At 49.6% G+C, this 14,371-nt stretch overlaps 2 protein-coding genes and 1 long non-coding RNA gene across 15 annotated transcripts in view; 2 read left to right on the top strand and 1 right to left on the bottom strand.

The window, feature by feature from the left end:
• LOC119433400 (probable maltase-glucoamylase 2) overlaps nt 1-14,371 on the top strand; it is a 128,637-nt gene that overhangs the window by 52,389 nt on the left and 61,877 nt on the right. For 9 of the 13 annotated variants that reach the window (XM_037700582.2, XM_037700583.2, XM_037700579.2 and 6 more), the window contains exon 1: nt 13,202-13,340. The exons of 3 other annotated variants lie outside the window; for them this stretch is intronic. The gene's annotated coding sequence lies outside the window, so the exon portion shown is untranslated. Of the gene's footprint in view, nt 1-11,370; nt 11,501-13,201; nt 13,341-14,371 lie in introns of those variants that run through there. One more of the 13 variants, XM_049659169.1, reaches the window with a different exon arrangement.
• LOC119433402 (gamma-interferon-inducible lysosomal thiol reductase) lies at nt 6,323-7,439 on the top strand. Its single transcript, XM_037700593.2, has one exon. It carries the CDS (start codon nt 6,577-6,579, stop codon nt 7,393-7,395), a length of 819 nt encoding a protein of 272 aa, XP_037556521.1. The 5' UTR covers nt 6,323-6,576; the 3' UTR covers nt 7,396-7,439.
• Nucleotides 8,065-9,686, bottom strand: LOC125941592 (uncharacterized). Its single transcript, XR_007464462.1, has 2 exons — nt 9,201-9,686; nt 8,065-9,141 (listed from the first exon to the last, which is right to left on the bottom strand). It is a non-coding gene; the product is annotated as an uncharacterized LOC125941592 (long non-coding RNA).

Raw genomic sequence — 14,371 nt, 5'->3', positions numbered from 1 at the left:
TAAACAGCTGATTAAGTAAGCAGGTGTGCTGCGGCGTAAGTAGACCGACATGAAGAGAGACTCGATGACCACGAGAAGGCGCATGTGAAACGGTGGTGTTGATGAGAAGCGCTTACCGTGGGCAGCGCGTGCGAAGGGACACACCTGTAGCGCTGCACTGCCGATCTGGGCAGCATTGCATGTGTAGCGTGCGTTGGAAAATGTGGCCCTACTATTACTAACTGAATGAACAAGCGTGGTGTGAGCGCGCACAAACATGAATAGATCACACTGAATGACTGCAGCCAACGACTGTCAAAACGCTGGCAGCGAGCGCATACGCCGCGCAGCGGGCGAAGGTACGTGTGGTCTATCGCTTCAACGGAAATTGAGCGGCGAATGCACGGCGCATAAAGGTCAGAGCCGTGTGGAGATAAGAGACTGTGCGGGCGAGCGAGCGACGAGCGCGGTTGTTGGCAGAGTAGAAGTGCCCCCCCCCCCCCCCCCGCGCTCCCTCCGGCGCTGGCTTCCCGCTTCCTTGCTTGCGCGTGGGTGATTGAGTGCGTTCGCTCTCCGCGATAGCGCGCGTCCCCGCACGCTTCCGCTCGGTCATACGGCGCGCGGCGAAGATGTTATCTATAGGGAACCTCATGGCGACGGCAGAAATCCGGTTGAAGTGTCTATATAATTGCTATCGCAATAAAAGGTTCAGGTAGATGGTTTAAAATTAACTCTAGATCTCTTACAGTAAAATGTGAATGCGGTGGAATGTATAGTGAACAAATGATGATGACTTTGTGTGCTAAAATGATGACAGCAACGGCTTCTATCTGACTGTTAATATAATAGAGTGTTTTATATTAGGGGGACGCAAGCGTAGGGCCCCTTAGCGCTTGGGGCCACGGTACTGCGCACGCACGGGCCGGTCTGCGCGTGCGCAGTACCACGGTCCCAAGCGCTAAGGGGCCCCTACGCTTGCGTCCCCCTAATCTAAATCTCTCTATGGCAACTTCTCTAGCTGCGATACCGCCCTGCAGAGCAATGGCTACACCATCCGAAAGCCGGCTCGCCTGATTACGGTCGCGCCGTACCACAGTGAAGTCTTTTAATTAAAAAAAATGTTTTTCGCCTAACTTTGTTTCCTGTAAGCACAAGGCCCCAGGAGAGAAGTTACTTAGAATGCCTTTGATGTCACCTAAGTTGCGTAAGAGTCCTCTGCAATTCCAGTGGATAATAAAAGTCATTTTGAAACTTAAACGTAAAAAATGGACATACGAGTGAATAAGAGATAAGAAATATGTTAGGCGACATAGATCTAAATAAGGCTAATACAAAGGAGCGATAACATTTTACGTTATCACTTCAATTAACGTGGTTATTGTGAATTTGTCCCTCTTTGCGTGCTAGATCGCTTGTCCTTCGGCGTCGACGACACCGGGTTTTTTGCGTCGACCTCCATCGCTCTGAGGCGCTGGAGGACCGAGAGTTGGAAGCCGGGACACGTGTCTCGGGCCTTGGGGTTCGATTGATTTTAGGGTCCTGTGGGACTGGTGTCTGCAGGCCCTTCGAGGAGGATGGAGCAGCACTGGCTGCTTCCGGGGGCACTTACTTCGGGGACGGGAGGGGTCTCTGTGGGACCACTGTGCGTGAGCTCGGAGGACTCCTGAGGCCTCTGTGACGCTGCCCCCACCTGCGTCACATTGGCGTAACTTCTTTTCGAAAGGTATGACAATCGCTTTCTTGCTTCAAAGAACGAGACTTTTTTTTTTCTATAACAGTTAGTGCAATTACTTTCTTCTCTTTTTTCCAGCAAGGGCAAGGCCGTGAGTACTGTTGGATGATCTGTTAACACAGTGTGAGGAAGAAGTGCAATTGTCACATTGGTGATAACTGGAGCTGCATTTAGCACAGATTGTTTGTCCTCGGCGTGTGTGTGAAGCATGTGGAAACCTTTGACATTTAAAACATCGTCTGGTGTTCGAGATATACGGTCTGACATTTACTTTTACGTACCCTGCCTGCATCCAGAGAGGTATAGGCATTGCGTTGTTCCAAAGGTGAGTATAACATGTTTTGAGGGAATTTCGTGGTCACTTCTGCGGACGACAATTATTTGTACTTTGGTCGCGTTTTGTTACTGCGAACCCTCCAGTAGTTCCTCATCGCTCAATCCAAGAAAGTCCTCAGGTATCACACCCCTGCTGGTATTCAGTGTTCTATGGGCTGAAATTGTCACTGTCGCATCGCCAATACTGGCAAGTTCCGTGAGCTTTTGCACTTGATCTTTGTCACCTAGTTCTAGGAGGAGGTCCCCGCTAGACATTTTTGAGGCTTTGTATGTCGGTCCAATTTTGTCTTTCAGGCACGGAGAGAGCTTTCTTACGGGTATGTTGTCTTCGCTATGGACTACATGGTACTTGGGGAACGCTAGGGCGTTGTTCCGAAAGGAGAACTGGAACAATGCTTCCGAAGGTGCGGCCTCTTTTCAGGGGCCGATCAAGAAAACAGAAGTTTGCGCTGCCATAAGAAAATGCGTATGTTCGGCAACAGCGTCGACCGCCCACCACGGAGCCCAATCAGGGGACGCGGCAGAGCTTGTATACAAGTCTGCTCGACGCCAGTCGTACGCTGCTGCTATACGCTGCTGCTATACGCTGCTGCTATAACCAAATATGGCTTGCGGTTGGCGCATGATAGCCTTAGTTGCTTATGCGCCATTAAACACAACACAACACACAACACAAATATGGCGTACCCTAGGTAGGATAGCCACACAGGGTGAACCCTTGCCGCCAGAGGGAATGGAAGTAAATGGAAGAGAGAAGACAGGAAAGGTCAAGAAGTGACAGAGAGAAAGAGAGAGAGGAAAAGGCAACTGCCGATTTCCTCCAGGTGGGTCAGTCTGGAGGTGCCGTCTATGTGAAGCAGAGGCCAAAGAGGGGCATTGCCTCCGGCGAGGTGCCTTAACCCTTTGTTGGTCACTGGGACATATGTGTCCCACCTGCAACCACAAGCGAAAGCTGCCCCAAGTGCGCAGCGGGACATACGCAGCCCCACAGAAACCGGTAGAGCTATCTCTTAGAAGATAAAGTAAATATAATTTTAAGTTTTTATTTGAATTGGTAGGGGGCACTAATAGTTCGAGTTGTTTTGCTTTCTCTTGTTTTTCGGCTGTCGTCGCTCTTCAAGCGCGTGAATTTCCTTGCTCATGCGCTACGAATAAGTTGACCGGTAAGTGCAAAATTTTTTTTCTTGCACTCCAGTGATGCAGTTAGATCAATTGTAGACAGCTTTGGCATGAGAGTGAGCCATTGTTTTCAGCTTCCTGCAAATATGCTGAACGTAGTGGTTGATGACGTCCAGCAATATACTACTGGAACGGCATGACATACCTGTTGTTTCGGGTGATACTGTGCAGACAGCTCATCAATGGGAGGAGCTTTCGCAAGTGCCGGCGCAGTGTAGTATATCACAAGAGAGGAAGCAAGAACTCCTCAATTATGAAAGCGGTACCAACAGAGGTTCGGTTCAACGGGAAAGGGCACTACCCGTGCACCACCACTACGCGCAAAAGGTGCCAATGGTGGTCAAACACTTCGCAGGAAACACGCACAAAACTTGTGTGTAAAGCATGCCAAGTGTCTCTTTGCATTGCGTGCTTTGAACCCATATAGAATCACCTCAGAGTCTGAAAGAACGAATCCCAAGGTGTACAGAGGGACAACGTGTGTCCCACCTTCGCTCGTGTCCTCAAGTTATCTGTGGGACAGGTGTTGTCCCGCAGATTTTTCAGATACTATTCTTGTCCAAGAAATAATATATTTTTTTTTGCTGTTCTTCCATATGGTACAGTTCAATTGGGAAAAGGTATAGCTGAAACCATGAGTAGATTTCTCGCGCCTGACAAAGGGTTAAAGTCCAAAAACCCGGCATGGGCTCAACCCTCCCAAGATCCCCCTTTCCCCAGACATGGCTTAGCCGCGCACAGCGACACGCGGGAGGGCCCGACCCTCGTGTGCTCGGGTACGTGGTATCGCGACACACCAAACGCCTGCTCACGCAGACGCCCCTGCGGCAGAAAGACAAAACTATATTTTGTAACTTCTCAGACGATTAGCAGACATGTAGAGCTATCTAATGATATATCCCATATATTTTAAGCCGACCGCCAAAGCTACTTTTTTGACCTTGAACACGAAGCTTTCTGCAAAATATAACTTTAGTTATTTTTCAGGCTGAACCTTCGAAGCTTCAAATACTTTTCGGCTACACTATGTCAACCGGGCTACCATTCTATATTTAATTTGTGGCTTCTGGATTTCCCCGCATTCGAGAAAAAAAAGCAATTCAAACTTAGAAATTTTACCGGCTTTTGCCGGTACCAGAAGCACCCAAAGTATTCAAATATTTTAAATATTGGTTATTTTGACAGTCACATCACTTCATTATCTTGCCATACACACCATTTGAACGACTGGATCATACAATGTGCCTTCGAAAAAAAATTATGCCTTCTGGCACAGCTGGACAAGAACAATAAGTTTTCGCCAAAATGCTAGACATTTTTTTTTTGCGAAGGAAAATAAACGGGGGGAATGAGTTTTGAACTTCAACAAACACGTGGAACGACCCACAAGGGATAAAAAAGATCACCGCATATCCACGACGTGAATGATGATGTGTGGGCGAAGCACCGGGGGATCATTCGAAAAACCAGAGCTACGGACGAGAGAGAAAGAGAGCGCGCGTCGGGAACGAACGCTCTTGTGCACCGCAGCGCCCCTAGCTACGGATGAGAGAGAGAGAGAGAGAGAGAGCGCGTCGGGAACGAGAGAGAAGGAGCACAGCTGCGCCTCTAGCGGGAGCGGCGAGTACTAGCGTGGCTACAACGGCGCGACGGGGGACAAGGCTCGATCCTAAGGAGCTTCGCCCCTAATAGTCCTGATAACGGTGGACGTTACGTTTGCTGTGTAGTAATATTTACGTGAAACAATGACACATGCCGTCTTTTGACTTTCTTTTACTAAACGTATTGCTGCAGTCCAATTGATGCAAAATTATGTCCGTTTATTTCTCGTTTCCGCGGTCCGTCATTCTTATATTTAGTTATTCTTCGTCAGAGTCGGGAAGTGAGGCTAGCAGACGACATGCGAGCAATTCTTTGTGGCAACGAGCGTGATGGCAGCATATCTTCCCGGCTCGGTTTACTAGCACATTCTGCACCGTGTTTTTAAAATGTGCTGATAGTACGCCAAGCCACGCAGTCCAATGAACCCGCTAACTACCTTTCAAAATAAAACGACGTATTCAGTGGCCAGGCAAAATATTTTACCTACGTTAACGCTCTAAAACGCTCGAACCGCAGCAAACGAAGCAACAAAATTGGATGCCAAGTGCTTCATATCGGGTGGGTTCATATGCCAACATCGAAACAAATGAAATAAAACAAAATGTTACGCAACCCAAAAGAAAGTCGCACTTTCCGGTCATTTCAAGAAACTAAACATGAGCTAACGTCGCTGAGTAAGCTTTGTTGACAACTCACGCACGCTTTTTCTTTTTACTTTTCTCGCAGCCACCGCAAAAGCAACTACAATCGGAAAGGCGAGAATGGACAAAGAGACATTTATCAAGCACACTGGCTAGCCCTTACGTGTGCTATAACAAAATACTAAAGCTAAATTTAAGACCCATATCACAGGTGGTCTCACAATGCGCAACGTCAGCTGAAATATCGGCACACGTTGTTGCTAAATTTTGTCGCTGTACGCATAAATTTTCTTTGCGTGCATTGCAGTCGTGTTCTGTGTCATTAACACGCGGAAAGTATCGGGTAAAAAAATACGTAGTGCACTATTTTAAATGTACAGCCGCCCTCAGAATATTTCGGAGCACGCAAAATGTGAATAAGTTAAATTTTTCTTCGCGACTTCACCGCAGAGCGTGAAATTACTACGTCAGAAATGTGATGATTGTACGGAGGAGTATCAACTCTACCTTTCGGTCGAAGGACCTGTGCCCAAGCTGCGATGAAACGTAGATTTTACTCGGATCCCGTGTTCAGAAAACTTTTGAGGGAGGGGGTACTTGAAAAGAAAACCACTCACCTCTTAACGGTATCGAATGAAGGAGCGGATCAGAGCATATATGCGTTCACTCGAAGGGCCGCCATCTTGAATATGGCGCAGGGCATCAAAGCAGTACCGCAGACAGAGCGTCGTGTACGATATATGCAAAAAAACGCCATGTATGAAAATTGAAAGAGAAAAAAAAACTCTAAAATGTCATTTTATAGTTTTGTATGCAATTGCGATAATTTAAAATGGTTATATTTTAGTTTTGACTCACTTTATAGGCTGGAGGTCAAGAACAGAAAATTTGTTTTTTCTTTTCTTGTAGCAGGTTTCTGTCATAGAGCGTTAATTCACAGAATATTTTGCGGCACGAAAAAATTCTGTAAATTTTCTTTAAATTTACAGCGATTTTTTTACAGTGTGTATTTCCATTTTCGTGAGCAGCCCATGAAACAACCATTCCGGATCCGGCGCGCGCAGGCCTGCGGCGCCGAGAAAAGAAGGAAGACGACGACTACGAAACATGAAGTCGCGGTTCGTTCCGGCGGTCGCGTCCGCCCTCTGCCTGGCCTTCCTGTGCCAGCAGGCCGCGGTCACCTCCGCGGACGTCGACGACGCTGCCGCCAAAGGCGTACGACCGTCGCGTCGCGTCAAGGTCCAGCTCTTCTACGAGACCCACTGCCCGTACAGCCAGAAGTTCATCACGAAGCAGCTGTGGCCGACCTATCTGCGACTAAGCGACCGACTCATTGTCCGCCTGGTTCCATACGGCATGGCCCAGAGGAGAGAGGCCGTGGGCGCCGATGGGCGCAAGACGACCGAGATCACGTGTCAGCACGGCCGCCACGAGTGCGTCGCCAACATGATCCAGGCGTGCGCCGTGGCGCTCTTCAAGGGCACCTACCAGCTGCTCGCGTTCGTCGCCTGCATGGAGTCCTCGACGACGCCCCACCGCGTGGTGAAGTCGTGCTCGTCGCGAGTCGGCGTCAACTGGTCGGCGCTCGAACGCTGCGCGTCTTCCCGGTGGGGACCCCGGCTCCTGCTGAAGATGGGCCACAAGACGGCGTCCCACCGGCCGGCGGTGCCGTACGTCCCGTTCGTCGTGGTCAACGGGAGGCAGGACGACGACGTGCAAGGCAAGGCGACCTCGGACTTTTTCGGACTGGTCTGTTCTATGCTCGACGAGCCCGTGCCGCCCGCTTGCGTCTTGTCGGGGCAGACGTCGGAGCAGCCGGAGGTCGCCACGGTTTCTACGGGAATGCTCGAGCTGCGAGGGATGAGCGTCGAGGTAGAGGCGTGGACGGCGGCGAGTATGAACGAGACCGCTACGAAACGGATATGAATGGGGAGAGCGACGCGAACAAGTCGTGTGTTTTCTTGCATTCATTACGTGTTTTGTCTTTCTGACGCGGCTGGAGGAGTCTTTATAGGTTGTTCGCTGACGGGTAGCTAACAAACTTGAACGAAAATCCATGCTGGCGAACAAATTTATAAGGACTCAGTAGTACGTCTCGCTGGGCTGGATGGGTTGGTACTGAACACTTTCAGACCGTAAGGTTTATGGCTACTTAGCGCAAAATCGGGGACAAGGTGAGCAGTACCCTCCCATTTTTTTGTTTCGGTTTTGCGCCAAGTGGCCATAAATCTTATGGTCTGAAACTGTACGTTACAAGGAATTGCGTTACAATGGTTGAGACTACTGGCAGGTAATGAAGACATCTGGCGTAGGTTAATGTATTTGCAGAGGCGACGGGACAGGATTGGACAGCGCAGAGCCGCGAAACAAGAAGGTCGCGCCGTGTCTGGGCACTTGAGTGAGTCTAGGGAATGAGGGAACAAGATGAAGGATGAGACCGCCAGGTGCCTTGGGAAATCTGAGAGCTAAGATGAACATGCCCGTGGTGTAGTAATGGTCAAAGGGTGTCGAGAACTAAACGCGCCGCGGAGGAAACTCAGTTGAATAGAAGATATGTCTTTGAGTTTCTTTTGTCAACTGCACTGTTGCGGTATCTAACTGCGGGCTTTACCGTTGTTTCGGTGGTCCAAATGCGTGATGGTTTCGACTGCTGCCGTCCAGGACTGAGGTCGGTCCGTCGCAAACTCACAAGCGTTTTCCGAGAGCCGGTTTCCCACCCTGTCTCTTATCAATTATGATTATTCAAAGAGAAGTTAACCGACAGGAGCATCTGCGAGCTTTCTTTTTTATTCGTACTCAACGAGAGAGAACAAAACTAAAAGATTGCACACACTTCTGTGTTTTTCTTGTTTTTCACGGTTCCTTAGAAATTATTCCGGCTAGCAACGGAAGTACAGCCACATCGCAGGTGTCACTTGACGGGACCTGTATACGTATAGACACTTATAACAGTGCTCATCAGCGCGGAGTCCGCAGAAAATACCAGCCGCCTCACCCACAACTTAGCGGAGAAGAGGCCGCCGATTGGCGTAAAATATAGACCGGGGTATTCCTTCATCTAAAATTGCTAAACCCATGTATCCCACTCGCTATAGGGCCAACTGCCCTTGGCGCGGTGGCATACCTACCTTAATACATATAACCTGGGAGTGCGCTAAGCACCCTCATATGCCAAATACCAGCACCACAGTGGAGCAGTGGGGGGCACAGCTCGCCCGCTCCGGCCTGGCAAGACAAAAGTCCTTAATTAGCCAGGTCAGGCAGGTGGCAGAGACCAGTGCACTGGGGCCCTGAACTGAGAGGCTCTGACTACTGCCCTTTGGGCGTGACTCTGGATATCCTTCCTCGTTGGTTAATTTAACCGCATCACAGTTAGCAGTTGCATCGCTCTACGAGAGAGAGAGAGCAACCAAACGTCTTTATTCCACGGATGTATATAGCAAACGTTTCAATTCCGCATCGATTTCTATATTATTCAAAACTCGAGCCCTCGGGTGGCCCGTGGTCGCCGCTCATGAGCGCAGCCAGTGTCTTCTTCTGGCCAGACATGGCGATATGACAGCCACTGCAGATCATTTCCAAGATGTGTGACCAGAATATGCTTTAGCGGAACGTTTAGGCCGCGACGCCGTTCTCTTGGCCTTCGTTCGCGCTTCAGAAACAACGGCAGAGCTGGCAAAAAAAAATAACTTTTGCGCTTTTGGATAATGAAGTACGCTTACTCTGGGTACAAGCAGAGCAAACGTTCACCAGAGGGAAACGTGGGAACTCACGTGCGTAAGTTGTGGTTTCTGTTTTACCTACTGCGATAAAGTGGAATGGCAAGTTTGGCGATCACAGGACCTGCAGTTTTAATGCGAAAGCATCATAGGCCTCTTGATAAACTTTTTAGAGCGCAAACAAAGAGACAAGGCACAATAGGGAGGTCAAACACAGGACAGGCGCCTGTCCTGTGTTTGACCTCCCTTTTGTGCCTTGTCTCTTGTTTGCGCTCTAAAAAGTATATCAAGTATGCACCAACTAGGCCCACAAAAGTTCTTTTAAATCACATGCCCCATTACGCGAAAATATGTCGTAGTCGGCGTGCACCGAAAGAAGATACCAAAAATGACCTGACGGCGCAGTCAATGGGGATGAGATGGCGCCACGTCATGAGTGGGTAAAATGAGCGCGTTCGTGGCGTTCCGAGGTCTACAAACGGTATAATGCTTTCGCATTCCCACACGTAGGCAGTCTTAAGTGTATCTGCCGATTTTTTTTTTTTTTTTTTGCCAGACAAACGCCTTGTTGTTTTCTAGAGTGTCACCTCCGTCGGCTACAAACTATGTCGTTTAATAATCCAGCTAATCTTCACGCCATTGAGCCCGAGTCTTTTTCGGCGCATTGCAAATTTTGAGGCCAGAAGATAGGCTTATACCATATTGCATGGGCTTGTCAGCAAAACAGCGCTATTGCTATAATAAATCAGCCAATACGTGGGAGGGCTGGGAGGCAGCCATGTCTAGCTCGGATCGCGAGGAGCAACGAGCCCTCGTCGGAAGAGCGCGGGCAGCGGCTTTTGCCGACGGTGTCCCGGACTAGTGAACCAACCAGTGTTCCCGTAACTCAAGCCCCATTTTGGTTTTCAATAAAAGTGCATATCATCATCGTAGAATCAATGATGGCTGTTTACTGATATTTCATCCGGACGCCACGACACGCGTCGGCGTGTCGTCTCCTACGTCTCTAGTCTGCCCATCTTGCTCGTCGGCTCCGTCATGTCCGTGCTGGGATGCCAGACCGTTACGCCATATCTAGCTGGGCCGACTGAATAGCTGCCAGCACCCCATTGCTTTTGGAGCGTTCCACCAACCAGTGACCGTCCACCAATTTTATAGCTACGCTGTGGAGGGGAGAGAGAGAGAGAGAGAGAAACAGTGTGCTAAGTGTGGAATTCCTCCGAGGGAGGAGCCCTTAGTCCAGGACTTCTGCGAGGAGCCGCGCAATGTCATGGGCCCGCCGGATCATACGGCGTTGAGTTCCTAGGGCTAAGTTTTTTTAATTTTAATTTTATTTGCAACAAGTCACAAAGAATATAATAAAGCTAAATAAAAGCTTCCAACTTCGCATCGTACAAGAACTGCAGCAGCGTCCTTGCTGCAGTTCTTGCAGCAAAGACACTCTGCAATGCTGAGTTGGACAGCACAGCTTCTCGGTGAGACGAACGGTACGACTCGACTTCCGACTCAACGTGAGAAAGATGGTCGCTTCGTCTCTTGAGCCATGATGCGTCTGATTGAGCCTGTTGGGAGGCTTAATAGACACGGGCGAACACTCGACTCGGACGGTGGAGGACGCATTTCGTTCGCAGCAGCTGCGCAATTATAGCTTGGACGTGACGTCATGGTGACACGCGGACCGGTGTCATGGTCAACGTCATGGTTGACAGGTTACAAAGTAAGTAGTCGGCCATGATGCCGGCGGCACAGCACATGGATGCTCCTACGAGCCGCAGAAGCCACACTGACAACGACATTCCCGCATGGAGCGCCAACCAGCGCCGGGACCTACGGCTACGCGACCACAACCTCGGCGGCCCTCGTCGCTAGCCGCGCAGCGGTAGTCGTCATCCCAGAGGAGCAGAAGGGAGGAGGCGACCGGCCGGCACGAAAGATCATCGTGGTGCGCGGCGCCCGCCCCAGTGAGGAGCCGCCGATGACAAAACCGGCGTGCCTGTTGTCATGGCTCCACGTTCGCGCGGTAAAGGCGGCGTCGTCGTGCGGTCGGCGCAGCTTCTGCTGTGGCTAGTGGTGCTGTGCGCGGTCGTCGTCAGGGGGCGCGCGCTGCGGGGCATCGTGGGCCGGCGTCGCGTCGACTTCTCGCAAATTCCAAAGACTGCGAACATCCAGGTTTACTACGAGTCCCTCTGCCCGTACAGCATCGCGTTCATCACCGAGCAGCTGTGGCCTACTTACGTGCGCGTCGGCTACCTCATGGACGTCCAGCTGGTGCCCTTCGGCAACGCGTTCAAGGAGCAGCAGCAACAAAATCCGTAGGTGAACCGGCAATGTGGGCCAACTCAGCCGGGCTTTTTTACAATAACGACATTTACAACGTTCACGTTGCTCTTGTTATTCTGGCATTGAATGTGGTGTGCCATGAATAAGGCATCTGCGTGAGAACGAGATGCATTTATGCACAATGCCTAGCTTTTTTACAGGCTGTTCCGAGCTTCCCGTATCATACCTGATAAAATTAAAAGGACAGAAACACTGTGTGAAGTTAGATTGGTAGATTAACGACATCACGCATCTGTAGTTGCAGATAGTTCATTCTGACCGTGATGACCAGGCTTGGTATGCGAATAAGGACATCGAAACGAAATACGCGTGGCGACACCACGTTGAAATTTTCACACCAACTCATCTTGACGTCATATACAGTGCGTTCGAAGTTGTACTGTCAGTAGTTTTGACAAAGAAGGCTACGCAAAGGCTTCTTGTACTGCTAGATTTATGCGTTTTGGTGGACACAACTTCCGCGAGCAGTTACAGTAAAGAAATACGCAGTTAAATAAAATAATAATTAACCTTTTTTATTAATACCGGTGTTTAGTACCAGTGCTTGTCGGCTTTGACAGAGTCCTTGCTTGTTGACGTTTCGTTCTGAAGATGAAGGCATACCAATGTGCCCATGGTTCGGTTCTCGGAAATGTGAATTTCGCCTTGCTTTTTGTCCACTAACAGCCTGCTGTAGAACTGCAGATAGTCTTGAAAGCATGTAGTGGGCCACTCTAAGCTGAGTATATTTCTTTAGTGCCCTTGAACACCAACATTGTTGGTGATTGTTGGTAATTGAGTTTTTACCACCTACGCTTAAGATCCATATGCCCCATAAACCTTTCATCTAATATTCCAGTACGGAATGTGGGAGGTTCGTATATAATCTACATGGTCACTTGGTGGTCCTGGATATGGATGACACGGAGCTTACTTCTTTTTCATATGGTTATTCATTCGAATGTGAGAAGGCGTTTGCACCAAACCACGGCGTACATACGTGTACATTCCCTGTGTTCGCGTACTACACGTTCTACCTGTCACTTATGACTGTTTTGTCCGACTCCGCAGTGCGCACACTGTATTAGAAATTTATGTATTCCTATGTATTACTTAAGTCTCTAAGAACATATCTTCCTCAATTTAGGCAGATAATCTATACAGTACGAATACAGTACAAATACAAGTATACTTATCCATCTCTGTTTGGGCGGAGGCTCTCTACGACGGATATAATTAAATGAATTTAAAGCGTTTCTCGCTAATGTCAGTATGTAACGAATAAATGGTTACGGAGCATATTGGATATAACGAATGTATTTGTGGGTTGGATGTGGCTTCGTTATAACGAGACTCGACTCCATAACCACGTTTCCGACGACAAATACCCTGTACAGGTAACAAGGTCGGCGCCTGCAGTAAGAGCCGATTAGGTGCCGGCTCAACACAATGCCATCTCTTGGTTCGAACCAGCACACTAGGACGTGTTACCACTTTTAAACTTTCCCTGTGGAAACCCGATTCGCAATCGCACAGCGCCTGTAATCGTGGCTTCTCAGCAGCACTCGCGCAGAACGTTTCGCCGTGGGCCGCCGCCAGGAGCCCGAGTACAAGTACAGTTGCCAGCACGGGCCCGACGAGTGCTTCGGGAACGTTGTGCAGTCGTGCGCGGCGCACATCTTCAACGACACCATCCTGTCTCTGGCCTTCGTCACGTGCATGTCGCTGGCCGAGCACCCGAGCGAGGCGGGTAAGGAGTGCGCCCGGGGCATCGCTCGCAACTGGAACGCCATCCAGCGGTGCGCCAACGGCGGCAAGGGACGCGTGTTGCAGGTAGGCTTGAGTCCCTGCCAGGTCCTAACAGACCCCGCACCCTGTCAGAGCCTGTTGGAAAATTGCCAAGTGCGGCTGTTGATAGGACTATAGTCACTGGTATATAGCCGCACTATAGAGTCTACAAACTAGCGAGGCAAACCAAACTACCCCCGCACCCGAAACTAAACAAAGCACAACAAATAACTTGGCGACGACTTCACACCCACTCATTCCCTTCCACCTACATCTATATAGACACATCCACCCAGCCCTCTTCACATCAACATGCACCCTCTGCAAGACGCAGACCGCCACCCTGGACCACATCATCTGGTGATACAGCAAGGACCCTCCCCCACCAGACCTCTTAGGACAGTCACTGTCGAGTGAAGCCTGGGACAGAACCCTAATGGCTATATACAAGCCTGGACGCCCAGCTCCGGGCTATCAAACGCGCTGATGAGGGGGCGACCAGGCATGGCCTGACAGCCATCTCCTCGTAGGAAACTGACGGTTTTCCGAAATCAGGTTGCCTACTACTATTACTACGGTGGCGTGGAGCAGAGGTAGAACGCCCGGCCTCTAATCTGAAGGTCGTAAGTTCGAATCCTCCTCTAGTCCAATACATTTTCAGGCATGGAGGGGCGCCTGACACCGGCAATATATATATATATATATATATATATATATCCCTTGATAAAGGGAAATATATATATATATATATATTGCCGAGAGCTAGTGGGGCTATACTAGTCCAGGTGCAACCAAATTAGAAAGCCCTCTAAGCCTCAACAAAGTCACTCCCTCACCAGAACAAGAATTGGCCTCCCTGGTGCAGTATTTGGCCATTACCTCCCTCATTACTCCTACAATTATTGGAGATCGCCGGGAGAGGCCTTCGTCCTGCAGTGGACATAAATATAGGCTGATGATGATGATGACTACTACTAACAGCCGCACCAGACAAAGTCGTACCAAGGCTGTAAGTACGACTATAATACCAACAGCCACACCCAGCAAATTTCCAGCAGGTTCTGACTGTTCTGGAT

The sequence above is a fragment of the Dermacentor silvarum genome, chromosome 11 (genome assembly GCF_013339745.2).
Source record: "Dermacentor silvarum isolate Dsil-2018 chromosome 11, BIME_Dsil_1.4, whole genome shotgun sequence".
NCBI classification, from domain to species: Eukaryota; Metazoa; Arthropoda; class Arachnida; order Ixodida; family Ixodidae; genus Dermacentor; species Dermacentor silvarum.
This window is presented reverse-complemented; position numbering and strand designations above follow the sequence as displayed.